This window comes from Podarcis vaucheri, assembly GCF_965113315.1.
Source record: "Podarcis vaucheri genome assembly, chromosome: 15".
Lineage (NCBI taxonomy): Eukaryota > Metazoa > Chordata > Lepidosauria > Squamata > Lacertidae > Podarcis > Podarcis vaucheri.
The window spans coordinates 44636405-44663280 of record NC_138753.1 but is presented as its reverse complement, the minus strand read 5'-3'; the positions used below and the strand labels follow the sequence as shown (position 1 = coordinate 44663280).

The 26876-nt window shown below is 44.8% G+C and overlaps 1 protein-coding gene across 5 annotated transcripts; it reads left to right on the top strand.

The window, feature by feature from the left end:
• Positions 1-111: 111 nt before the first annotated feature.
• LOC309519785 (uncharacterized protein C8orf58) lies at positions 112-25421 on the top strand. 5 transcript variants are annotated; one of them, XM_082200912.1, is made up of 7 exons: positions 112-253; positions 13543-14213; positions 17024-17185; positions 18380-18572; positions 20365-20477; positions 20853-20964; positions 24229-25421. In XM_082200912.1, coding segments are annotated over exons 1-7 (1362 nt in total). In that variant the 5' UTR covers positions 112-144; the 3' UTR covers positions 24231-25421. The 5 variants fall into 5 exon arrangements, with proteins under 5 accessions (XP_082057038.1, XP_082057040.1, XP_082057036.1 ...); XM_082200910.1 differs by having other exon boundaries at positions 124-253; positions 20853-20968; XM_082200911.1 differs by lacking the exon at positions 112-253 and adding an exon at positions 1181-1262 and having other exon boundaries at positions 20853-20968.
• Positions 25422-26876: the final 1455 nt, after the last annotated feature.

Sequence of the window (26876 nt, the reverse complement as noted above, 5' to 3'; positions counted from 1 at the left end):
AGGAAAGCTTACAGCATCGGGGGACTCTTAGAGAAAAGGCAAGTAAGATGATGACACAATAAAACTCTGCAAAATCATATATAGAAACTGGATAGAGAAGTTTTCTCCCTCTCTCATAAACTTGTGGGTATGTGGTTAAGCTGAATGCTGAAGCTTCAAGACAGAGAACAGAAGCAGTGCCTCGTTGAACAGAACGTTGGACTAGATGGCCATTGGCCCGAGAGGATCCTTGTCACTTCCAGGAGGAACGGAGGTATGTCAAAATATGCAGTGTGTTGTTCACAGGGTATGCCTTCACAGGGCTATACATGTCTACTCAGAAAAGTCCTATTCAGTTCAGAGGAACTTACTCTATACAGTTGAAGTGCTGCACTTGCTTGGGAGTAAATTCCATGGCACCCAAGGGGGCTTACTTGTGTGTAGACATGTATCGGATTGCACTGTAAAACCACAATCTCCCATACCTGTGAGCATGTCACACCGAAGTCAAGGGGATGTGCTGGCGGGAGGCGACAGGAGTTGGCGCTAAAACAAATGGAGAGCCCAGCTTGGCAAAAACTACTTCAGGCACATTTTTAAAGCAAACTAAAACAAGAAAGCTGATTTCGTTCCATGAGTAAAATGGGCATGTCTGTGGTTGCTCACTGTATCTTATACTTCACCATCCTGGGAACGAGGATGTGGGAATAATAAATACGGTATTTCCAGGAAAAGTTCAAGGTTAGCAAAGCAAAGGCTGTCCTCATCTTTTAACAAGGGTGGGACGTTTTAGGAACATTTTGTTTTTAAATCAGCTTTTACTTGGTTTTGCTCCTTTGCATTTTACCTTGACGCTTAAAGTGACTAACAAATGCAGTAATAATTATTTTATTGTTGGCTTTTTCGGTGTCCATTGTTTTCTTAACGTTGGTAGTACTGTATATATATTTACGGTATTCTGCAAATAAAGAAATGAATACTTTTAAAATAAAACGAAGGCCAACCCTTTTTTGGGGAGGGGGTTAGAGGCTTTGGGGGACTCCCGTTCACTTCATCTTCAGATGCACGAAGGCTTTTGTCGTAAGAAGAGAGGCTGGGGGGGGGGGTCCCTGGCTGCCCCGGGGAGGGTCCTGGCGGCGTCACGGGAGCGGCGTCCTCCCTCCGCCTATAAAGCTCGGGCGCGCTGCTGCTGCTGCCGCTGCTGCTGCTCCTCCTCCTCCTCTCCGGCCGCGAGATGCTGCGCAGGCGGCGCGTCTTCTCGGTGGCGCCTCTGGGGCGCGGAGGTGGGTTTCTGGCTTGCGGGGTCCCGGGCGACCCGTCCCGCGGCCCCTTCTGGTCTCCGGAGTCCTGTTAAAGAAAGTCTCTCGTCTCGCTTTCGAGGGCTGTTTTGCGCGACGCTGCTCGCGAATGCCTTTACCAATGCAGTCTTAGGAACCCTTACTCCCAAGTAAGCCTCACCAAGCTCCGTGGGGTTTACCGCCGGTTAGTGTGCGTAGGATTCCAGCGCAAGTGGACGTGCAAATGGCTGTTGAATTGTGTGCTGACCTCCGTGTATTTCTTCTGAGACTTATTGAGCCTAAAGGCAGACACGCCCAGGATGCATTTGTGCTTTTCTTTGATGAACGTGCCACGGCTTTTAAGAGTAATGTTGCCTGTCCTGCAGTTTTGATAAACAGAAAAGCAGTACGTCTGTTTAAATTTTATATTGCTTGCATATATTTCCTGCCAAAATTCGTTTTGCTTTTATATTGCAGGATGCATCAATGCCCAAAACAGAAAGGCATATTAAGGTATTGGGGGTGGCACTTAAATTGGGTGCGTTCTTCTTTCTGTGTCACATTTGTGATAGTCACAAGTTTGCATAACTGCAAGACAGGCTCAAAGATGTATTTTATGCCCTTGGTAAAGAAAGTTGTGTGTGCACACAAATGTAGGAGACCTTGAAATAAGTTGGCCTGGGCATCTGGTCCCTTGTCTTTCTTTTATTTAGGATGTGATTATCTTGTTTTTAAACACAATGGCCTTGCAAAATGTGTGTGTTATTTTCTGGGAGGAAAAGTTAGGACAACATACAAGCTGGGGACCAGACTGAGAAGGCGAGCTTCATTCCAGTGCCTGAATGCTTCCCTCCAGGCGGTGGGGAAAACTTTCTGTTGTTTGTTTAGCTTTTGTGGTTTAATTGGTAGTGTTTCTGTAGGACTCTGGCCTGGGGAGATTTGGGTTCAAATTTCCACTCAGTCATAAAGCTAAGGGGGACTGGGTCAAAGTGTCTGTTTTTTTCAGCCTAACCTCTTTTGCATGTTTATTAGAATAAAACAGGATAACCTCAAAGAACATCACCCTAAGTTGCTTCTAGGAAAGATGGGGTATGAATGTGATTAATACAATTTTAAATAAATAAAAGTTGGTATTGGAGTACTGTATTAGAGATCGGAGTGATGCAATAGAGATCCCCTTTCTTCACTGCTTCCATGTAGGCTCCTAGACTTGAATATGCCCACACTGTAAAACTTAAGAAAAGTTGAGGTCCAATGCCCATGCATACAAGAGGTTGCATAGATGTGCTGGATGATTTAGACTCCAATCCTGTGTTCACTTTCTTCTGAGTAATCACCATTGAATATAGTAGAACTTCTGAGTGTACATAAGGTTGCTCATTTATTTGTTTACTGAGAAGTAAGTCTGAATGTGTACTAAATGTAGCAGATTTACTTTCTTGTCCAGTTTGCAGAACTACATTTCAGAACTGGTTTCTCGGTGCTCAACCATGAGCAGAGCTGAACCATTAGCTTTGCTCACTTTGCCATAAATGACAGATTCATATTCAGAAATTCAGCTGGTTGAGCAACAGTGAGATTTGTGGAGCATTTGAGCTGTTGCTCCGTGAAAAGGACTTGGGTGTTTGTAGGTATGTGTACAAGTTTATTATGCAAGTGTGGAATATTGTGTCTTGCACAACATTTGGAAACTTGACTTTGATACAAGTTTCCAGTCCTCATGGCTGTAGAGAAAAGCTTGTGATCAGCCATTGGCAAAAGCTCAGATCAGAGACTTTCGTGATCCATGGCCATTGTTGTGAACAATAGCCTCAAGGTGATGTACAATAAAAACAACAAAACACAAAGACAGAAGATATACGTAGTCAAAACTAAACAAAACAAAAGCTGTACAGAATAGATTGATGGCGAAGATTCATTCATTCTGCTGGGATGGGAAAGCTCATTAGAACAAAATGTCTTCAGTTGAAAAGGAAGATAGTGTGGGCCTTCTATTTCTTTATCTGCTCCCATTATTGGCTACCTAACTTCAGTGTCCCAGTTCTTTGCAGTCTGCAGATAAGAATTATACATTCCAAGGAATGGAAAAATAGTACATTAGACCTAGCAATGTTTCTGTGAGACAGAACCCATCTGCTGTAAAGCTGGAGTAGACCCTGGGCCTGCTATCAATGCATATTCTCATCATGAACAATTACCGGTATTTCCACCAAGTAGTTTAAGGTGGAATACATGGCTCTTCAATTTCATCCTCACTACAGCACAGTGAGGTATGGTGAGTAGCCTTTTGCCAGCCAGTGCCTTCACGTCTGAGGTGGCATTTGATCCTGAGTTTCCTCAGTCCCAGTCTAACCACTATGCCACGCTGACTCGTGTGAACTGGCCCATAATTTTGTCCCAACAGGGATGGAGAACTTGTGACTCTTCAGATGTAAAAAAGGTAAAGGGACCCCTAACCATTAGGTCCAGTCGTGGCCGACTCTGGGGTTGCGACGCTCATCTCGCTTTACTGGCTGAGGGAGCCGGCATACAGCTTCTGGGTCATGTGGCCAGCATGACTAAGCCGCTTCTGGCAAACCAGAGCAGCGCACGGAAACACCGTTTACCTTCCCGCCAGAGCAGTACCTATTTATCTACTTGCACTTTGACGTGCTTTCGAACTGCTAGGTTGGCGGGAGCAGGGACAGAGCAACGGATTCTTCAGATGTAGCTGGGCTGCAACTCCCATCGCCACCCTATATTGAATCAGATCAGACAATCATAAAGTTGGAAGGACCCACAAGGGTCATCTAGCTCAACCCCTTGTAATGCCGGAATTTTTTGCCTGGTGTGCAGCTCAAACCCACAACCCTGACTCTTATGCTCTATTGGCTGAGCCATCTGTGGTGATGGGAGTGGGAGTCCACCAACTATCCTTGTTAATGCAAGGTTCTGCTTCCCAAGCACATTTTTAGAAACGTCACATTTCCCTGTAGCAAATTTCAAAACTCGGTGCACTTTTTCAAATTTCACAACTCAGCAATCCCATTTCCCAAATATTGGAAGCAAGGCACAGTCCCATGACTGGCTTTAAGCACAGCCGGACAGGGTTGGGAAGCAGTAAGAAACGACAGGATATTGTTGAGTTTGCACTGCTTTCCAAACCAGCTCACTGGATGCAGAACAAGTGGGAGCCCAAGTCTTTTTAAGTTTAATGTAATTTCCTCCTGGGTCAGTGTAGTTTGGTTTCATTACTCACAAGTTGCCAATACTGCTATTCAGAAAGCAGGTACTGGTATTACTAAATGGGTACAGTTGGAAGGAGAGAAGGTGAAGGTTTGGATCCATTCCACCTGGAGAGACTTCTGACCATGTAGATCAAACGGCTCATCTCTCATTTCTTCCAGTACCTGTTCCTCCTCCTGCTTCTCCCCCCTCCCCACCCCGCCCTTCTACCTTAAGCATTTGGCTGGCTCAAGAGAGTGGAGGTCTCTGTAGCAGGACCAGTGGGGCTGACAGCTCTTGATGGAGCTGTGCTGGTTTTGCTGGTTGAAATGATTGCTTCAGATTGCAGGTGATGGCAGATCCTCCACAAACAGCTCTGCTGTTTCCCTGCAGGGCCCTCTTGGGGCTGCGCATTCTTCCACACTTCAGTGGAACTGCAAAGTCCAGCCAGGCTGATGAAAGACGGAGATATGCTTGTGTTTATGTTCTCAGGATGCCAGAAAAGGAGAGGGAGAAATAATGATGGATCTTCGTTATTGGGCTCTGCTTGTCTGGGGGGAGGGAGAGTGAGTTGGATAGGAGGAGCAGCCATTACTTGGGATCCTACCACTGCCTCCACGATGCAGAGTTGTTTATTTGTTTGCTTATATAGTGGGGGTGGGGCACCAGGTGCCAGGCAGAGTACCAGAGGGCAGGCCTGGGTCCCGACAGAAGAGGCAGTGGAGGAGGAAGGGTTTAAATCCGGGTTTCCCAAAGGTGTGAGTTCATTGACTCCCCTGATGAGCTAGTACAGCTGTCCTTGACTCCAACCCAAATTGTTAGCAGTGTAAGTATGACTATATAATAAACATTTATTCCTCAGTCTCCTGTACTGGAATTCATAACAATTTAAAAATACGGAATGCTGCTGGACTGTGGAATCATATTGTTAAATACAGAGGTTCCTCACTGGCAAAGGATGTGCGTTCTGTACATGCCCTGTGCCCTTTATTTCTGCAGCTTGAAGTTCCTAATTATTTTTGTGTTTCTTGCAGTATACCTCATAAACTTATTTTCCACCCACCCCCTGCAAAATCCCACTGACCCCCATGGGGTCAACTTAGGAAACTGTGGTTTAAACAAATAATATGATTGTTTCAGTTAGTGAAGGAATTTAGCTCTTTGGCAAGTCAGGGATGGACACCAATGGGCCCCTTGTTTCTCTTCTGTGTCCCCCACCTTCTGCCCGTACTTGGGAATGGTGTGGGTTGAGCCCTGGCCATTCGTTCTGCCTGTGGTCTTGCATCTGATGTTTCTGGGCAGTCCAGAGGAAGGTTGCTGCATGCAGAATTAGCTCTTGGTGCACGTGGATGGGGAAGGAATACTTAACTGGCATTGTTGCAGAATGACTTAGTTTTCTCAGAAAATCAGATTGTTCCTTTTTTGCATTCAAGTGCCTCAGAGTGAGTTACACAGTAAAATAAAACAACAAAATCAGATGAAAGCAGCAACGCACAAAAACTGAAATGCACATCTGACAATATTTTAAAGCAGCAAGTCCTATTCTGTACTCTACGTGGACCCCACTTAAAAGATGGGCATAACAAGGAACTACCTTTCCAATTAAAAACCCTAAGCCTGGGTAGAAAGAGGATGTTTTTGCCTGGCACCTAAAAACAGATAGTGATGGCATCTGTGCTCATCTGTGCTGGTGGTGTAGATGCACGAGTGCTTGCTATAGAGATGTCACCTGAGACTGAGGTCTTAACTTAAGCATTTTAACGTCCATGCCAGCTTCTAGGCAAAAGGGGAGATTGCTCCTGAGCACTGCCAAAATCCAATCCCTCCCCCATTAACACACAAGTCATGGACCTGGCAAAAAAAACTTCCAACATATTTATTCTGGAATCAGTTGCAGCCTTCAGAATTCTATGCCACATTGTCTTTTGGAGGATAGGGCTCTGTGGCCCCCATTATTATTATTTTTTACTTCTGCCATGTACAGTTAGCGCTGTAATTCTAATAATTCCAGAGCTTGGCTCAAACATCCTGTCCTCTAAAAACTCCTCTCCCGTGGACGCAGTGGACAAAAGCAACACATTCTTTGAAGAGGTTCTGGCTCATTATCTTATTCAATTGATTTCTATTTACAGAATGTGAGTTGGATGCAGAAATCTAAATTCCTGTGCCAGACTGCCAAAGTGCCTCCACCCCCATCCAAAACAGGGCTCCTTTTCCTCCCCTACCATATCTGATACACCCTGCATGTTTGAGGCCACTTTGTTCCAGTCGAGAGAGGCTTCTAGAGTCAAGGGAGTGACCCTGCGTTTCTAGACACTGGGCCCCTGATTCCGGGTTCTTTGTTGGAACCTAGTCTAACCAGGGCGGAGAGGGTGAAATGGCTGCTGAGTGGTACTGATGACTCTGGGGCTTCTAAGGAGGCTCTCTATACCCCGGCCGCTGGTAGGAGGATTAGGAGGAAAGAGGTGGATGGGCTAGTGGTCAATTGCAAAGGGGACTCTGAGATCTAATGTGCACATTTTATTTGAGAATTACCTTTTATTCTGTGTAATAAGAAAATTTGGTGGATTTGACCATGGTTTTACTGCATATGTAGCAACTGCTGTGTTCTTTGTCTTTTGTTTGTTTTTGTTTTCCTTTCCTTTTCCTTCTTTGGGTGTTGCCATGGTTTTTGGCTAGTGAAATAAAAATCCAATAAATTAAATGTAGTATTCCTTGTTGGGAATGCCTAGCTTGTTGTGTGGCTCATTTAGATAAGAATGGCACAGTAGTACTAGTACTAAAAGTGTGGTGGAAGTCATAATGACTTGGACTCAAGTGTCCCCCCACTGGTCTGGGTGATTCTACCACCTGGAATGCAAGTAGAGGGAATGGGGACGCCTCATGCAGAACTGCAAGCAGACAGACCATCTGCAGTAGGCTCCCACTTTTTCAGCAACACAACCAAAAGACTGTCTTTTCTCTTCTAAATTAGGCATCTGAAATTAATGTTTTGATTGGCAGAGGGAACCAGGAGTTATTTACTTTATTTTTCTCCCATCCTAAAGGAGCCCACAGCAGCAAAAAATGATAAAAACCATGCAATATGAAATGAATTCTGGGAACTTCTGAAAGCAAACCAAATATCCCCACAACTCATATTCATATATTTCATTCCATAAGCAGGGACTGCTACCAAGAAAGTAACTGTGTTCTGGGTCAGTGCTAGCAGAGCAGCACCCAGCAGCCGAATCACAACAGGGCCTCTCCTTCCAGTTGTAAGGCCTGTCCCTTAGATCCTTGGGTCCTGGGCTGTTTACAACTTTGTATGCTAGCACTAGCACCTTGGATGGGGCCCGGTAGTTCACTGGCATCCAGTGCCACACTTCCAGGACTGCCAACACATGGTCCCCTCCAACCTGGCGGCTGCATTCTGCACTAACTTCAGCTTCAAGGCCATCTTCAAGGGTAGCCCTATGTGGAATGCATTGCAGCAGTCCAGACAGGAAGTCACTAGGATGGTTTACCAAGGCCAAGCTATCCTGGTCCAGGAACTGCTGTAGATCATACCCTTTTTGAGTATGTTTTCTTGGCTAGAATGTGTTATTGAACTCTGATGGTGCCTCTTTCTTGTCTGGATGGTGGATGGAGAAGGGTATGTATAGAAACGAGCCTCTTGTGCTATGGGAAGTTGACTTTCTTTATCCTGTCTGCTTTTGCCTCTGGTCCAGGCTGTCCGCCATCACCGTGTGGCCCCCAGAAGGTTGCCTGGTCCTTGGGCTAAAAAAAGATTCTCCACCACGTTTTTTCACAGTTGTTATCCCTCGGTTTTTCCTTTTTGTGCTGCATATATTTCATTCTATGCTATAAATGTTAAAAATGGAAATTTGGGGAATTTTTTTAAAAAAATGCAATCCTGACTTATAAAACCTAAACTTTATTTGACATGCAGGTGATTCTTAGCAGTTACCACATTTCTGTTCACTGTATTTATGAAATATAAATTCTTTGGTATTTATTTAATCCAAGTGTTAAGAGATACCTCCAGAGTTATCTTTGTGCTAGTCAGTAAAGGGAGTCAAAAATAAAAACCATCCATGTTGTTGTAAACACAAAGGCTTAGGAATTACCTTTTTTGGCTTAAATTGCATGCATGGACATGGATGGAGGAAACTCCTGTTTCTGAAGCTGCAGCTCAGAAGCAAACATTCCAAGGATGCAATTAACATAACTTGTCTAACTGCAATGCAATCACCTTCCTGAAGTTAAGCAGGTCTGGGTCTGGCCAGTGCCTAGAAGGGAGGCTAGTCGCAGGGCGGCTGAGGATTTTATTTTGGTCAGGGAGAGCACTGTCTCCAGGAAAGGAGGAATAGAAATTAAACTAATCAGTTAATTCTGAAACAGAAAGGATTGTATTCTGTGGGGTTCCTACTCAAGAGTAAATCCATTGCCATTAATGGACATGTATAACATAGGTTCATTAATTTCAACTCTTGAATAGAATTAGCATTGGATAAACCCCAAATACCCTGCCAAGTGGTTTACACAGAAGAGAGAATTCTTGCAGGTGCCTGGTATCACTTAAATGCCAACTTTACCTGTTTGCCAGATTGCAACCTAAAGATCCTGTAATGCCTCCAATAATTCCAGGAGACAGATTGCACCTCCTTCTTTGCTGGCCTTTTTGCCCACCCTCCTCTCCCAACCTTCCTGTGGGATAAAAATTGGGAGTCCTGCTGGCCACAGTAGAGTAGCAGTATTGGGGGTGGAGATGGTGCTGGGGGAAGGACGAGGCACCTGTCACTCAGGTGCTCTGCATCTCCCAGGGCTCACTGCAGCATCAGCAGGGCTAAAGGAGGCATGGAAGGCCTTAGCATGGGCACAGGAGTATTTGTTTTTGAAACTTTTATCCTGCCCTACCTCCAGAGGAGCCCAGGGTGACAAACACTTCTTTAACAAAAAATAGAGTTAAGAAAAAACATACTTGAAACATTTTAAAACAGTTTAAAAACCCAAGAACAGATGCAACCAAATCAAATGTCTGGTTAGGCTTGCCGAAACAGAAGAGTTTTCAGCAGATGTCTAAAAGGTTTCAGTGATGATACCTGCCTGATGAAATGCAGGTGATCCCGCACTAAAGGAACAACTTACAAGCGCAGAACGGATGTTTTGTGGCTCTTATAGAAGTGCCAGTTCTGCAGATAATGAAGTGATTGAGTTGGCACATCTGGGGTAAGGCCTTGATCCAATAACAGCACCTTGAACTCAGTCTGGTAGCAAACGGGCAGATCTTGGAGTGCAGGCACAAAGATACTCTCTCCTGTTTAGCTAATAGGCTGCAGCATTTTACACTAACTGCAGTTTCTGGACCAAGTGCAAGGAAAGCCTCACACAGAGTGCATTTCAGCCTCGATAAGTTGTTCCAGTCCAGGAACAGGCACAGTTGTCTTAGCAGCAGAAGTCTGCTAAAGGCGCTCCTCGCCGTGAGGAGGAGGAGGATTAATTGAATCCGTTGTAACTCAGAGCAGTTCACTTGGGGCTCCAGCGACAGAGCTGGACCCAGGAGCCACCCCAAAGCTGTGTATCTGCTGCTTCAGAGGGTGTTCGTCACCCCCATCCACTCAGGCAGTGGACCAATTTATTGGGAAAGAGAACCACTTGCCAGAATTCAAGCAAAATTTATTTCCCCGTATCCATCCCACCGCGGCATCCAGAAACTGGTCTCTCCAATTTAGATCTTGAGAAGCAGAGCTGAGTGTCACCAGCATATCGTAAAAAGGAATAACCTGTGAACTGGGACTCGCCCGGTTCAGATGTCTCTGTTTACTAAAAGCTTGTTGGATAACCTTAGGCGAGCTGAGTTCTCTAGGCCTCCTTGGTACAATAATTATAGATAATATTGGTCTACCTTAGAGGGCTGTTTGAAAAGATTACTGAAACAATGTCTGTGAGGTGGCTGCAAACACGCTCTGAAAGTCATAGAATCATAGAATCATAGAGTTGGAATAGACCACAAGGGCCATCGAGTCCAACCCCCTGCCAAGCAGGAAACACCATCAGAGCACTCCTGACATATGGTTGTCAAGCCTCTGCTTAAAGACCTCCAAAGTAGGAGACTCCACCACACTCCTTGGCAGCAAATTCCACTGTCAAACAGCTCTTACTGTCAGGAAGTTCTTCCTAATGTTTAGGTGGAATCTTCTTTCTTGTAGTTTGGATCCATTGCTCCGTGTCCGCTTCTCCGGAGCAGCAGAAAACAACCTTTCTCCCTCCTCTATGTGACATCCTTTTATATATTTGAACATGGCTATCATATCACCCCTTAACCTCCTCTTCTCCAGGCTAAACATGCCCAGCTCCCTTAGCCGTTCCTCATAAGGCATCGTTTCCAGGCCTTTGACCATTTTGGTTGCCCTCCTCTGGACACGTTCCAGTTTGTCAGTGTCCTTCTTGAATTGTGGTGCCCAGAACTGGACACAGTACTCCAGGTGTGGTCAGACCAGAGCAGAATACAGTGGCACTATTACTTCCCTTGATCTAGATGCTATACTCCTATTGATGCAGCCCAGAATTGCATTGGCTTTTTTAGCTGCCGCGTCACACTGTTGGCTCATGTCAAGTTTGTGGTCAACCAAGACTCCTAGATCCTTTTCACATGTACTGCTCTCCAGCCAGGTGTCACCCATCTTGTATTTGTGCCTCTCATTTTTTTTGCCCAAGTGCAATACTTTACATTTCTCCCTGTTAAAATTCATCTTGTTTATTTTTGCCCAGTTCTCTAATCTGTCAAGGTCGTTTTGAAGTGTGATCCTGTCCTCTGGGGTGTTAGCCACCCCTCCCAGTTTGGTGTCATCTGCAAATTTGATCAGGATGCCCTTGAGTCCATCATCCAAGTCGTTGATAAAGATGTTGAGTAAGACCGGGCCCAAGACAGAACCCTGTGGCAACCCACTAGTCACTCTTCTCCAGGATGAAGAGGAACCATTGATGAGCACCCTTTGGGTTCGGTCAGTCAGCCAGTTACAAATCCACTGAGTGGTAGCATAGTCAAGACCACATTTTACCAGCTTCTTTACAACAATATCATGGGGCACCTTGTCAAATGCCTTGCTGAAATCAAGGTAGGCTACATCCACTGCGTTCCCTTCATCTACCAGGCTTGTAATTCTGTCAAAAAGCGAGATCAGGTTAGTCTGACATGACTTATTTTTCAGAAATCCATGCTGACTATTGGTGATCACAGCATTCCTTTCTAGGTGCTCACAGACTGTTTGCTTAATGATCTGCTCCAGAATCTTCCCTGCTATTGATGTCAGACTGACTGGGCGGTAATTATTTGGGTCTTCTCTTTTCCCCTTTTTGAAAATAGGGACAACATTTGCCCTCCTCCAGTCTGCCGGGACTTCGCCTGTTCTCCAGGAATTCTCAAAGATGACTGCCAGTGGTTCTGAGATCACATCTGCCAGTTCTTTTAATACTCTTGGATGCAGTTCATCTGGCCCTGGAGACTTGAATACATCTAAACTAGCCAAATATTCTTGTACTATCTCCTTAGTTATTCTGGGCTGTGTTTCCTTTGCTGAATCATTTGCTCCAAATTCTTCAGGTCGGGCATTGTTTTCTTTATCGGAGAAGACTGAGGCAAAGAAGGCATTGAGTAGTTCAGCCCTTTCTGTGTCCCCTGTTTGCATTTCACCATCTTCTCCTCTGAGTGACCCCATTGTTTCTTTGTTATTCCTTTTGCTACGAACATACCCATAAAAGCCTTTTTTGTTGCTTTTAACCTCTCTAGCAAGCCTGAGTTCATTCTGTGCTTTAGCTTTTCTGACTTTGTGTCTACACGTGCTGGCTATTTGTTTGAATTCCTCTTTGGTGGTTTCCCCCCTTTTCCATTTTTTGTACACATCCTTTTTTAATCTTAATTCAGTTAAAAGTTCTTTAGATAGCCACCCTGGCTTCTTTAGGCACCTTCCATGTTTCCTTCTCATTGGTATTGCCTGACGTTGTGCTTTTAGTATCTCCCTCTTAACAAACTCCCAGCCATCATGAACTCCCTTTCCTTTTAGTATTGTTGTCCATGGGATCTCACCCAGCACTTCCCTAAGTTTTATGAAGTCGGCTTTCTTAAAGTCAAGAAATTGAGTCCTAGTATGCTTGGCTGCTCCTTTCCGCTGTATAGTAAACTTCAGAAGAGCATGATCACTCGCGCCTAATGATCCTTCCACTTCTACCCCACTAACCAGGTCATCAACATTGGTTAGGACCAGATCTAAAATGGCTGTTCCTCTTGTTGTCTAACTGCTTAGTATTTGTTTTATATAACCTCCTTTGCACACAGTGTGATGTTTTTCTCTCCCTCTGGGCTCTCCCCACTCTCATGGGAAATTAGGCAGAGGCCATAGATCAGGGGTCGGCAAGGTGTTGGTCTGCCTGGGCCGGTCAAGTCCCACAGAGATCTCTCTGTGGGCTGGATTGCGTGCGTGTGATGACTCTGAGTGGGCAACTCGGTTTGGGGGCGGCTCGTGAGCTAGTTAAACTGCCCCCATGGGCCGCAGGTTGCCAACCCCTGCCATAGATTGTCCACCCCTTCTTCTACAGGCTAACAGCAAGAACCCTGCCATCAAATTAAGTAGAATGTGTGAAAGTTGCTAGGGCCACAAAGTTTGCACAAGACCTCTCTTGTAGCCCCAGTTACATAATTTTTTGAACAGACCGATTGAGAGACTGAAGACAGGTGGGCAAGTCTTGGCAGTAGGGTGGCACACGCCATTCATGGTCCATGTGCAATAATACTTGTGCCGAAGCTATTCCCCCAAGATTTATTTCCTTAGCACCGTCTTCAGCTCCTCCTTCTCTGCCACGCCTTGTCTGAAGCAAAGGCCAGCATGATTCAGGTGCATGAGGAATATTCTTGGAATGCATATGTTGCAAGCACACACATTTCCTCGTCCAAAGGAGCTTTGGGGGGAGGAGAGTGGCCAGGGCGGAGTTATCTGTTGGGAAGGCACTATATTTACTTGGATCCAGGTGTTGGGCTTTTCATGATCTGTGGAGCAGGGTTGGCCTCTGTCTCAACAATGTCTGCTTCTCTTCTAAATCTCAGCTAGTGCCTGGAGCCCCGTAGAGAACTGCGTGGTGTTGACCTCAGTCAGCATGTTTCAGAGTCTACAGGAACCTCAACTCCAGTGCCCCCTTGACATGGAGCTGGATGGCAAGAAAAACAGCCGGGTGGATCGATTGGATGAGGCTGGCTCCCTAACAGAACCCATTCCCCACCAGCTAGGCTTCTTGCCTATCAGCGGGAGGTTCCTCAAATCTGAATCGGAGGATTCTGGTGTTGAAATGACCAGCAACGATCACTCTCCCTCCAGCCCGGAGGGCTCAGAGAAAAGCTTCTGTTTGGACTGTCTTGATGGCTTCCAGCCTTCGATGGAAGACTCTCCACCACTTTCTGCAGCTCCCTGCCAAGGCTTCCCCAAAGGTGAAGAGCAGGAGGACCTGGGTCCCATCCAGGATCGTGCCTACTGCCGGAATCTCTCTGCCAGCAAGAAGTTGGCCCAGGTGGTCCAGCGGTCTCAGAAGCACCAGCTGCCTCGTCGATCCCCCGGGCGGCTGGGTCAGAGGCCCCGTAGCCCCGTGGACTTGGAGGGCCTGAATTCCTATCGTTTGCACTGGGCAGCAAGCGTGGACGAGAATGTGGATGCTGCTGCAGGGGAATTGATTCCTATGCTGTCTGGCAACAGCACCCCAGAGGAATGGAGCCCACAAGGACAGGTAAGTGGGGAGAAAGGTGCACTACTCTGCTGTTTTAAGCCAAGCCAAGCACAGGTCCTCTTTCCCAGGATCCTTTGAGCAGGTTTTCCAGTTTTAAGCATGGTTTGGCCAAAAGCTGCCCATGCTTTTTAATATCTATATGAAGCCGCTGGGAGAGATCATCAGGGGGTTTGGACTGGGTGTTCATCAGTATGCAGATGACACACAGTTCTACCTCTCCTTTAAATCAGAACCAGTGAAGGCGGTGAAGGTCCTGTGTGAGTGCCTGGAGGCGGTTGGAGGATGGATGGTGGTTAACAGATTGAGGTTGAATCCTGACAAGACAGAAGTACTGTTTTTGGGGGACAGGGAGCGGGTTGTTGTGGGGGATTCCCTGGTCTTGAATGGGGTAACTGTGCCCCTGAAGGACTAGGTGCGCAGCCTGGGAGTCATTTTGGACTCACAGCTGTCCATGGAGGCGCAGGTTAACTCTGTGTCCAGGGCAGCTGTCTACCAGCTCCACCTGGTACGCAGGCTAAGACCCTACCTGCCCGCAAACTGTCTCGCCAGAGTGGTGCATGCTCTGGTTATCTTACGCTTGGACTACTGCAACGCGCTCTACGTGGGGCTACCTTTGAAGGTGACCCGGAAACTGCAATTAATCCAGAATGCGGCAGCTAGACTGGTGACTGGGAGTGGCCGCCGGGACCGCATAACACCGGTTCTGAGAGATCTGCATTGGCTCCCAGTACGTTTCCGAGCACAATTCAAAGTGTTGGTGCTGACCTTTAAAGCCCTAAACGGCCTCGGTCCTGTATACCTGAAGGAGCGTCTCCACCCCCATCGTTCTGCCCGGACGCTGAGGTCCAGCGCCGAGGGCCTTCTGGCGGTTCCCTCATTGCGAGAAGCAAAGCTACAGGGAACCAGGCAGAGGGCCTTCTCGGTAGTGGCACCCGCCCTGTGGAACGCCCTTCCATCAGATGTCAAAGCGATAAACAACTACCTGACATTCAGGAGACATCTTAAGGCAGCCCTGTTCAGGGAAGTTTTTAATATGTAACGCTGTACTGTTTTTAACACTGATTGGGAGCCGCCCAGAGTGGCTGGGGAAACTCAGCCAGATGGGTGGGGTATAAATTATTATTATTATTATTATTATTATTATTATTATTATTATTATTATTTCCTTTTCTAGGTTCCTTTGCAATGGGTTTTTATTTCTGCCAAGCTAGTCTCCTGTTTGGAGAAGGAATAGCTGTGTGCTGGGAAGCAGGTCTATAGATGGCTGGAAAGGCGGCTTTTATGACTGGCTGGCAGAGTTTTAGGGACCCAGGATTGTGTGGTGGCTGCATCCCAGTCTCTCCTCCCACTGGCTAGGTGGGGCAGTTTCGTATGGGAAATGCTCTCCATTCCGCCTGATGACAATACCTTGCCTAATTGCCTCTTGCTGGAATGTGGCAAGGTCCTTGCCCTCTAACTTCCTGACCCGGTTTTTAGGAGGAAGGTGCTGGGGCACTTGAGAACTTACTTGGCCTTCCAGTCTTGATTCACCTGAGTTTGAGCTAGATGCATACATACATCAAAGTTACTGAATTAGTCCATAGACCATATCAGAACAAAGTAAAATACATCTAAACTGCCTGTTAGAGTATGCAAACAGTGGTTTGTGTATCTGTGTGGTTGTGGTTGTTCCCTAATATCAGAATAAAGCTGGCATTCCAGAAACCAATCCTCTAGCATGGCTGCTTCACATAAGCCAGCTTGGACTCTTGCACCCATAAAGCTCTTCCCTAGTTCAACTATAGAATCCATCTGCTCAAAAATAGTCAGGCACAAGCTTTTTTGTACAGTGTTACCTCGGGTTACATAGGCTTCAGGTTACAGACTCCGCTAACCCAGAAATAGTACCTCGGGTTAAGAACTTTGCTTCAGGATGAGAACAGAAATTGCGCGGCAGCAGCGCAGCAGCAGCAGGAGGCCCCATTAGCTAAAGTGGTGCTTCAGGTTAAGAACAGACCTCCAGAACGAAATAACCCAAGTTCTTAACCCGAGGTACCACTGTATTGTGGGAAATGACAGCTATTTTTCATATTTGACACTGAGGTTTTGGTCTTGCTAAGCAATGTTGAATACTTTGGATGAAAAGACAGGCCACGTCAGTTTGTGCTCCCACATCTGATGCCCTTTGCTTAGAGATGTTTCCAGTTACATTCCCAAGTGAGTTCAGGGTCTGCACTGAAATCCATCCTGGTGTAATAAATGTGAAATTTTGATACTACAATCTGTTCAGAGCCAGCACCATCTGTTTCCTTAAGGCAGACCTTGGAAATCCTATATTTCTTTTCTCTTCCCCGCTCATAATGGCTAACTCAACTTAGGTGAAAGGTCCAGGACTGACAAAAATAAGTATTTCTTCATACAGTGCATAGTTAAACTATGGAACTCACTCCCACAGAATGCAACTTGGATGGGATCAAAAAAGAGGATGAGACCCATTAATGGAGGATATGGATATCAGTAACCCATGAGAGTGATCTTCTGCTTCTGCTATTGAAGGCAGTAGTCCCCTGAATATCAGATGCTGGGAATCACAAGCGAGGGTGGGGTGGGGGGGCTGTTAGCCCAGGTCCTGCTTGCAGGCTTCCCATAGGCATCTGCTCCGCCACTGGGAGATGAGCCTTTGGCATGATGCTGCAGGGCTGTTTCAGGAGCTGCTTGCCGCCTCCTTCTCCACTTTAGACTGCTTCTCTCTGGGGCTGTTGGCTGTCTGTTGTATACGGAATGTGCAAGTAGCTCATATCCCTGATGGCCCATGCTGGCTCCTTTCTTAGGTGCAGGAGACTTTGCTGACCATGCCTGGGCAGGGCTTACGGTACTTGGAGCACATCTGCCAGATGCTGGAGAAGATCGCCCACCTCCAGCAGGCCAACCTTCGACTTCAGCATCAGCAGCAGATTATGGAGTGCCGGGTGCGGGTCCAGGAATCTGAGAACGTGAGAGAAAGGGCTGAGGGCTGTTTATTAGAGGGTTATTGAAACAAGTTCATGCTGATTTTGAGTAAATTTGTTGTAGGAAGGAGATGGCAGTATGGACATTGGGGGCAGGAAGTGGTGGTGGGCAGAGATGAGCTCCTTTCTTTCTTTCTTTTAATATAATTTGTACACATATTTTCCAACATAACAACTTACAAACAACATAGCAAATCTTTGGCTATTATCGCCTGAGACTTTCTTCAACCCCTTCTAAAGGTTTTCTAAATTCCTTTCTCATTCTGAATTGTATTACTATACTTATTGCTATAATTCAAATCTTACATCCATATCTCAGTCATCTTCACAATAATTTATAAAATCCTCCCTACAAAACTTCCATAACCCTACCAGCGATGTTAAATAATTACAGTATTCTTTCAAATATAACATAAATTTCTTCCAGTCCTTCAGAAAATCTGGTCCTGCTGGTTTTGAATTTTCCCTGTTAATCTCGCCAGCTCGGCATAGTCCATAAATTTCGTTTGCCAAAGAGATGAGCTGCTTTCATGTGTTGGACTTGACTCATCAGTGGGTCAGCAGCAGTATGTTGGGCAGACGTTTTTTAGTGCTTTATTTTTCTGTGGAAAATTTTAGTTTCATACATTCATTAGCAAGAATGCACAGGAGCCAATTGCAAATACAGTATTAGGCAAGTTTGGTGGTGGACATTTTTTAAAAAAGCACCAAATACAAGCAAATAAAAATTAGGTCTTTTTCTATTATCTCACAACATTTTCTGATGCTTAACTGAAAATTTTCTAATGCAAATTACCCTATGCATATTGAAAACCAACATCACCAATCAGCAGTATTCACAAACACACTCTGTGAACTGAAAGGGCTCATTTTATTTAATTACTTCCTTTTAAATCACATATAAGAAGCAGAGAGCAACATTCCCCCCCCCCTCCAACGACCTGTGAGGTAGTCTGAGAGAGGCAAGCTTTGTGCCTACAGGGGATTTGTTCTCACAGGTCACAGCTATGCACTCTAACCAGACTGGCTCTTTTGCAATTGGATCCATGGTCCTGGGATCAGTAATCTCCCCATTCTTTAATCTTAGCCCCATTTCAGCTGTTGAACCTGAAATATGTCCCCCAGACATGTGTTTCTAGAATGGTTTTTCTTCAACTCTGGTTCCATTTTGTCTGACAGGAAGGCTTTTCTGAAGATGTGCCAGATGGCCCTGGGCTGATGAGACTTGAAATGCAGCCTGAGGATCCAGCAACCATGGAAGAGGTGGCAGAAGCGGAGCATCTCAAGTCGGCTGACTCCTGGCACCCCCACCACTTCCGGGCCCGCTCTGCCTCGGACACGCGGGCGCTACGGAGCCCAGCCCGTAACCTGGGTGAGCTCTTGACTCTGGGTTTAAAGACAAGCCATTGGCCCTGATCCTGAGTACTAGAGTATCTTAGCCAGAGCATGCAAACGTTTCTGGTACTGAGGCAACATACTCATCTACTGTGATCACATGACAAATAGGATTCTTATCTTTAAACCCTTTTCCCTTTTAGAAATGTTAACAAAACATGCTGGATCCAGGTTCAGTTGTTTTCTAAGAATATTGTTGATAGCTTTTTAAATAAGTTATGAAAAGGTCAGGGCTTTAACATAAGACTACCAACATTGGTAGTCACTTTTTTCTCTTGTGGGTATATGTTAAGTAATTCTTAGTAAAGGTAAAGGGACCCCTGACCGTTAGGTCCAGTCGTGAACGACTCGGGTTGCAGCGCTCATCTCGCTTTACTGGCTGAGGGAGCCGGTGTACAGCTTCTTCTGGTGAACCAAAGCAGTGCACGGAAACGCCGTTTACCTTCCCGCCGGAGCGTTACCTATTTATCTACTTGCACTTTGACGTGCTTTTGAACTGCTAGGTTGGCAGGAGCAGGGACCAAGCAACGGGAGCTCACCCCATCGCGGGGATTCGAACCGCCGACCTTCTGATCAGCAAGTCCTAGGCTCTGTGGTTTAGACCACAGCGCCACCCGCATCCCTTATGAATTCTTATTAATCTGAGGTAATTTACAGCTGGAGTTTGATAACACTGAACTATCATTTTGAAACCAGGTTGTTTGAAACTATTTGTTTGAAAAAAGGTTGAAAGTTGTGATGTGGTGGAGCAGAAACTTCTCAGAAAATTCCAAGAAATTTTCTGTTGCTACCTTTTTGTGTGTGTGAAGTTGTTTCTGTTCCTAAAAATGCATTGCTTCATAAAATTCATCAATGTAACAAAGGGATATAATACCAGTTGAGCTGGGTAGCTTCAAAGTTGCAGTTAACTTATTCAGATCAGTAGAATAAGTATAAACAGATTTCCAGGTCCTTCAGGTTTTTTTTATTGGAAATTTTAACACACGTAAGAAAAGTGATCTGTCACACTGTACAACATTTAGAACTGTCATCAAGAACAAAAATGAGTGGAGCTATTTAGGTGTTACATTCAGAACATGCTCTTGGGAGATGTCTATCTGAGAAAATATAATGAATTTAGACATGGAGGCAAATTGGCAACAAGCTGAAAAGCCAGAAGGAAACAAGATTCCACCTTCTGATTAAACGCGTTCTCAAATGAGACTGAGCCTTGATTCAGGCAGTCCTTTTAGCACACTGGGTTCATGAAGAGAGCAGAGTCCACAGTTAAATTATGGTTCCAGTGTGATGTAGTGGTTAGAGCAGGGGTAGTCAACCTTTTTACACCTACTGCTCACTAATGCATCTTCCTTGATGGATTTCCTTACTGCCCACCGGTGCTCGATGGAAGGAGGATTCAGCTTGTGCCATAGAACCCCCTCCCACCTACCTAGAATCCTGAAGCTCCCACTAGTGGGCAGTAGGGACCAGGTTGACAACCCCTGGGTTAGAGGGTTGGACCACTGGATGTACCTCACTGGATGACCGTAGGCTACTCCTAGTCTCTTGGCCTAACCTCCCTCACAGGGCCGTTGTGAGGCTAAAATGGGAAGGAAGAGAACCATATCTGCCACCTTGAGCTCCTTGAGGAAAGGTGGGGATATAAATGTAATAAATAAATTAAAAACAGGAGGCTGGACTAGATGGGCCTTCGGTCGGATCCAGCAGGGCTATTCTTATGTTCTTATGATTTGATTGTGTTGGGCTAACATACCCTTCTGCTGCCATAGGGAACAAGGCTGGTTGCCCTCAGAAGTCAACGGCCCACTCTGCCAGCTCTCCCAGTTTGCTGGATCCGCTAGATGGGGGCTCACACACCTTGCCACCAGGCATGAAGCTCAAGGTAGGTCTCTTGTGTTCCATTAGGCAATAAATAAATAAATAAATAAAAAAAAATTTCTTCAAAAAACTTCCCAGATTGAATTAAATCTGGAGAGGCATGACTGATGGCACAAAGAGGCAGTGTGGTATAGTGTCTCGAGTCTAGAGCGTGGGTAGCCACCAACTGGGTAGCATTCAGGTCACCCACAGGTGATCTCTAATCCTCTTGGCAGTAGACACAAGACTAACGTCCTTCCCTTCAGTAAAATGGCAGAGAAGGGATCAAAGATTCCTGGCTGTTGGTTTCATTTCTGCGATGTTGGGATTATGGCTGGTATAAATGTCATGTACCCTGGGATAGACCCAGTCTCTCCACACTGTGTCCTCTTTCTCTCAGGACCACTCTCACTGGGGCAAAGTCAAAGGGCTGATCAGCAGGATTACAAGGAAATCTGTGCGGGCCAATGAACCCATCTCATCTGGTGAGCCTGCCCCCAGCAGCAGTCAGTGTAGGTAAGATGATGATGATTAAAAAAATATATATGCCACTCATCTGACTGGGTTGCTGTGGCTGTTTATGGCGTGATAGCTGCTATAAACAGATTCGCCCAGCACGCTTCTGACCAGGCTTTTAACAGAGTTGAAATACAGTCTACAGTGAAGCGTGAGGAAATCGGCCCCTAGTCTTGATTAATGACCAACACACAATTGTTCTAGGCAGATTACTATATTGCCTGTCATTAAGCTTAATGGTTGCTGTTTACAGAGACTGCTGTGGATTCCCACAGCGACAGATCGGCTTGCATCCTCTCAGCTGATCAAAACCAAAAGTCTCTCTTAGTCACACTCACATAACGTACTGCGCATGTCCATGACTTCACTGTCGTATCTTTGAACCTGTGTAAACAATCCAGCTTCACAGCCAGAGTTTCATCTTAAATGCAGAAACTCATGAAGACATTGTTCTGAAAACGAATGATTATTTTGGAAAAACTAAAAGTGAATATAAACACTAAAGCAGTTCTGATATTTGTGGATGCGGGGAAAGCTTTTGACAATATCTCTTGGAGTTTCATGAAGAAGAACCTACAGGGGATGGGGGTAGGCCAAGGTTTTGAAAATGGTATAGGTGCAATATACTCTGAACAAAAGGCTAAATTAATTGTAAATAATGTGGTGACAGAAAATTTTAAGATAGAAAAAGGGACTCGACAGGGGTGCCCAATCTCCCCACTGCTTTTTATATCGGTCCTGGAGGTTCTGCTGAATATGATTGGAAGGGACCGGTTGGTTAAAGGTATACAGGTCGGAGCCAAACAGTACAAACTGAGAGCATTTGCAGATGACTTAGTATTGACGTTACAGGAGCCAGAATCTAGCACTAAAAGGGTTTTAGAATTAATTCAAGAATTTGGTCAAGTAGCAGGATTTAAACTGAACAAGTTAAAAACTAAGGTTTTAGAGAAAAACACCGATTGAAAGAGAGAGGTTTCAGATTGAGACAGGTCTGATTGTGGTTAAGAAAGTGAAATACTTGGGGATTAATATGACAGCCAAAAATGGGAACTTATTTAAAGATAATTACGAAAAATGTTGGACGGAAGTGAAAAAAGATTTAGAAATTTGGTCAAATTTGAAGCTTTCATTGTTGGGTCGTATTGCTGTGATAAAAATGAATGTATTACCTAGAATGTTGCTTTTGTTTCAGACATTGCAAATTGTGGACAAGATGGATTGTTTCAAGAAGTGGCAGAGAGATATCTCTAGATTTGTCTGGCAGGGCAAGAAGCCTAGAGTAAAATTTAAGATATTAACTGATGCAAAGGAAAGAGGTGGATTTGCCCTGCCAGACAGTGGAATTTGCTGCCAAGGAGTGTGGTGGAGTCTCCTACTTTGGAGGTCTTTAAGCAGAGGCTTGACAACCATATGTCAGGAGTGCTCTGATGGTGTTTCCTGCTTGGCAGGGGGTTGGACTCGATGGCCCTTGTGGTCTCTTCCAACTCTGTGATTCTATGATTCTATGATTCTATGACTTTAAACTTTATTATGAATCAGCAGCTTTTTGCTGGTTGAAAGAATGGCTACTTCTTGAAAATACAGACATTTTGGATTTAGAAGGTTTTAACAACGTATTTGGATGGCATGCATATTTATGGTATGATAAGGTCAAAGCACATAAAGCATTTAAAAATCATATTGTCAGGAAAGCATTGTTTAATGTCTGGATAAGATATAAGGATCTACTTGAAAATAAAACCCCAAGGTGGTTGTCACCGATGGAAGCGAAGGCTCAGAAAAAGCTCAATATGGAGGCCAAATGGCCGAGATATTGGGAAATTTTGGAACAAGGAAACATATTGAAATTGCAGAGTTTTGAGAAATTAAAAAACAAAGTGAGAGATTGGTTTTATTATTATCAGATAATGGAGGCATATAATTTGGATAAGAAAATTGTTTTCCAGGTGGAAAAATCAAAACTAGAAACAGAACTGCTAGAACCCAAAACTAAGAATTTGTCAAAAATGTATAACTTGCTGTTGAAATGGAATACTCAGGATGAAACGGTGAAATCTGCTATGATTAAATGGGCACAAGATGTTGGACATAATATTTTGTTTGCTGACTGGGAACAGTTATGGACCACAGGTATGAAGTTTATGGAATGCAATGCCTTAAGAGAGAATATTATGAAAATGATATACAGGTGGCACATGACCCCAGTCAAGCTTGCAAAAATTTATCATTTGCCCGATAATAAATGCTGGAAATGTAAAGAAACGGAAGGTACATTCTTTCACCTTTGGTGAATTAAAAGGTATTTAAATATACCTTCTTGAAGAAACCAGAGGCCTTTCCTCTGGGCATTGTCGGCCAATTGGTGCCAAAGAAGGATAGAACTCTTTTTATGTACGCCACAACAGCAGCAAGAATACTTATTGCAAAGTATTGGAAGACACAAGATCTACCCACTTTGGAAGAATGGCAGATGAAGTTGATGGACTATATGGAATTGGCAGAAATGACTGGCAGAATCCGAGACCAGGGAGAAGAGTCGGTGGAAGTGGAAGAAGACTGGTAGAAATTTAAAGACTATCTACAGAAATATTGTAAAATTAATGAATGATAGAATGATGTTGGATAGCAACTAAAGGGTTTCCAGCTGTAATGATTTAAGGGAATATGAAAAAAAGGGTTATAAATAGGTTAAAATCTAATGGTAAGGATTTGCTGAACCAATTAATTGAAGTGGAATACAAAAAAGGGAGGTATGAGGAGGTCCGGGAAATAAGTTAAAAGAAAATAAGTAAAAGGAAAAATGTATGTTTTTAACTGTTTTTATTTTGTATTTTTCTTTTTCATTTTTACTGTTATATTTCAAAAATTTTAATAAATATTTCATATAAAAATAATAATAAAAAGAAAACGAATGACCAAGTACCCCCAACAGTTGCCGCAGCCACTCTGGGCTCCCAAGAAAAAAATAGTAAAGACACAACACTTTGTTACTTTTGGGGTGTGCCAGTGGGGACTCCCCAGTCGGACTTGGTGTAGTGGCATTGGGCATGAGCCCAGTCTTCCAGCTCTTACATATCACATTGAGAAAATGTGTTTGTTAAAAGTGGAGCTCATATTTCCAGCTGCCTCATGCACAGGGAAGGAAACTTTTACTAACGCCAGGTAATTTGGATATTGTAGCAACCTGTGTTGCAAGCAACCTATTGAGTGAGTGCCTCCTATCTGATCTCCCTCATCCCTTTTTATTTTCCTTACAGAACATATACCATATTGGACAAAGAAGAATCCCAACCCAGGTGGCGTTTCCTGCCCACTCTGGGTGGAAAAAAGCACAGATCGAAACACCTTTCCATGCGGTGAGCCACAGGTTCTCTTGGAGGCATGACAGGTCTGGGGCCCCCAAGTCAGTGCTGTCATGCACATGGACTGTTCTTCCCTTCCCTGTGAGCTTATTGGGAGCCGAAATGCTCCACCCACTTTGTGAGGGCGGTGAGCTTTGAATCCCCCTCCAGTGGAAGAGAGAAGAGACTTTCAGATAAAGAATGGAAACACAAAATCTCCACCTAGCAAAATGATTCTCTTCTATGAAACCTTTCCAACCAAGTGGAAACATAACTGCTCCCTGCAATCCACAGTCTGCAAATTCGAAGCCAGCCTTGTGAGCAAATGCTTCCTCCTCTTGCAGTTTACCCCTTCTGTCCTGTTTTATTGTTTTCACATTACATATGCACCAGTGCAGTAACGTAAACTATGCACCAACGTGGGCTTTGTAAACCATGGTTAGGAGGGACCTGGTATAAATTAACCATGATTTGTATCAGCACATATATTGTATTGTGTTGGGTCTCTATTTACAAACCACAGTCTACAGAGAGCCAGTTTTACATTGGCACATAGCCTCATTTTCTTTAGCCTGCCCTTCTTTTTATTTTTATACACTGTCTTTGGGACAGATCTCCTGAGGCTGGCCCTCTGGAGAAAACAGGTTTTAGGTCTGTCTCATACACACCACCAAACATCACCATATTCTGTGTTAGAAAGATCTTTTCCCATCATTGCCAACTCTCCTAAGATTTTAGGCTGCTGTCTCATTGATTAGGAGCATAGGCATAAAATCTCATGTGCGTGGTTACTAGGTGAGGACAATGGCTCTGAGGGGAGAGGATAGACCTCTTTTCCCAGTCTTCACTAGGAAATCCCTGCATGGCAGAATGTGAAATAACTTATTGGCCCTGCCTTTAATTATGATTTTCCTTATTAAACAAATGACTGACACTCCACATCTTTTTGTATGTGCTCACATACAGCTATATAACTTCACATATGGAGTGAGCCCTGTATATATTTATATGGCCTAATGGTCACGCATGTATGTGTATATAGATGGAAATTGATATATTCACAAGTTATATAAAAGTGAGGAAAATAAAACTATTTGCAGACTTTTTTACATTCTGCCTTTGAAATTATGTTGGAAGAAAGTTATCTGAAAGTTCAACAGAATGCTGTGAATTGTGCCACTTCAGCCTGGGGTGGGGGATATTGCATGTGTGAAAGGACCTCCATGGGGTGTGTATGGAGGAATTCCCTACATGCATAGCATGTTGTGAGAACATACGGAGAGCCTTGCTAGATGAGACTTAGGGTCCATCTAGGTCACCACACTGTGTTCCACAGAGCCAAGCAGATACTTCCATGAACCCCACCAAACAGGGCTTGAAGACTCCTGCCTGGAAAACCTGGCCTGGAGAGCTGCTGCCAGTCAGTGCAGATGATATACTGAGCTAGACAGGCCAATGGCCTGACCTTGTGCAGTGGAACCTCCTGTTACATACCGCCCTCCTTAAGAATGCCCAGAGGTAGATGCCCCTTCTTGCGAACTTTGCCCTGGGATGCGAGTGGAAGTTGTGCACCGGTGGCGCGGCGGCAGCAGGAGGCCTCATTAGCAAAAGGTTAAGAACGGATTCAGGTTACAAATGGACCTCAGGAACGGCAAATTCCTAAGTCCACCTTATTATTTATTTAATTTATTAGTTGCTGAATGCCTTGAACAGGATTGAATGAGGACTTTTACTTTTGAAGTTCTTTGTGATTTGTTGGCAGCAAACAAGCCCCCCCCCCTCAATTTGGGGTTTCGCTAGAGAAGGATCTTTGCACGTAACTTTTCTTCTCTTCCTTTTCCCTCCCCCACTGCTTTCCTTTGATGTAACAATCAACAACATGGCTTGTTGGATTTGCCCTCCTGTGCACAGCTTGGAGAGGAAGAACAGAGAGTTAGATTTGGCCTGATAGATCAAAGACTTTTTCCCAAACAAAAGAAAAGCACTGGACATCTGGTGCCTGTTGCACGGCCCTCTGATGCGTCGTTAAAAGCAAGGAACAGCAAGGAAGTCTTGAGTTACGTCAACATATAGAGTTGGTGGTGGTTGATCAAGATAATAAAGGGCTGTAACTGTCAAGAATTCAGCCTACACTCGAGTAGGACTCTGGCAGAGACACATGCCTGGCTGTCGTGTTCCCTCCCTCCTGGGGTGCTGAACCATGTGGAGTCATAACATGCACCGTCATGTGAAAGACAACAATCCTATGACTGCAATCATGGAGCAGGAATTCTTAACAGTAACCTCCCTGTAGCAATTATGTAAAATTGGTTGGGAACATAGGAAGCTGCCTTACACTTAGCCAGGCCATTGATCCATCCATCTCTCTACCGACTGGTGACGATTATCCAGGGTGTCAGGCAGGGTTCTCTCCCTGCTCTGCCTGAAGATTAAACCTGGGGTGTGCTGTGTGAAGAAGTCCTTTATTTTGTCTGTCCAACATTCGGCTGCATTGGATGTCACTGGAGTTCTAGTGTTACGAGAGCAGGAGAAAAACTTTACCCACTTTTCCCATTCTGTCATAA

Coding starts and splice junctions, on each gene's coding strand:
- LOC309519785 (XM_082200910.1), top strand. CDS start 145: ATGCTGAAGCTTCAAGACAGAGAACAGAAGCAGTGCCTCGTTGAACAG. Junction 14,214..17,023: donor AATGGAGCCCACAAGGACAG/GTAAGTGGGGAG, acceptor CTCCTTTCTTAG/GTGCAGGAGACTTTGCTGAC. Junction 18,573..20,364: donor GAGCCCAGCCCGTAACCTGG/GTGAGCTCTTGA, acceptor CTGCTGCCATAG/GGAACAAGGCTGGTTGCCCT.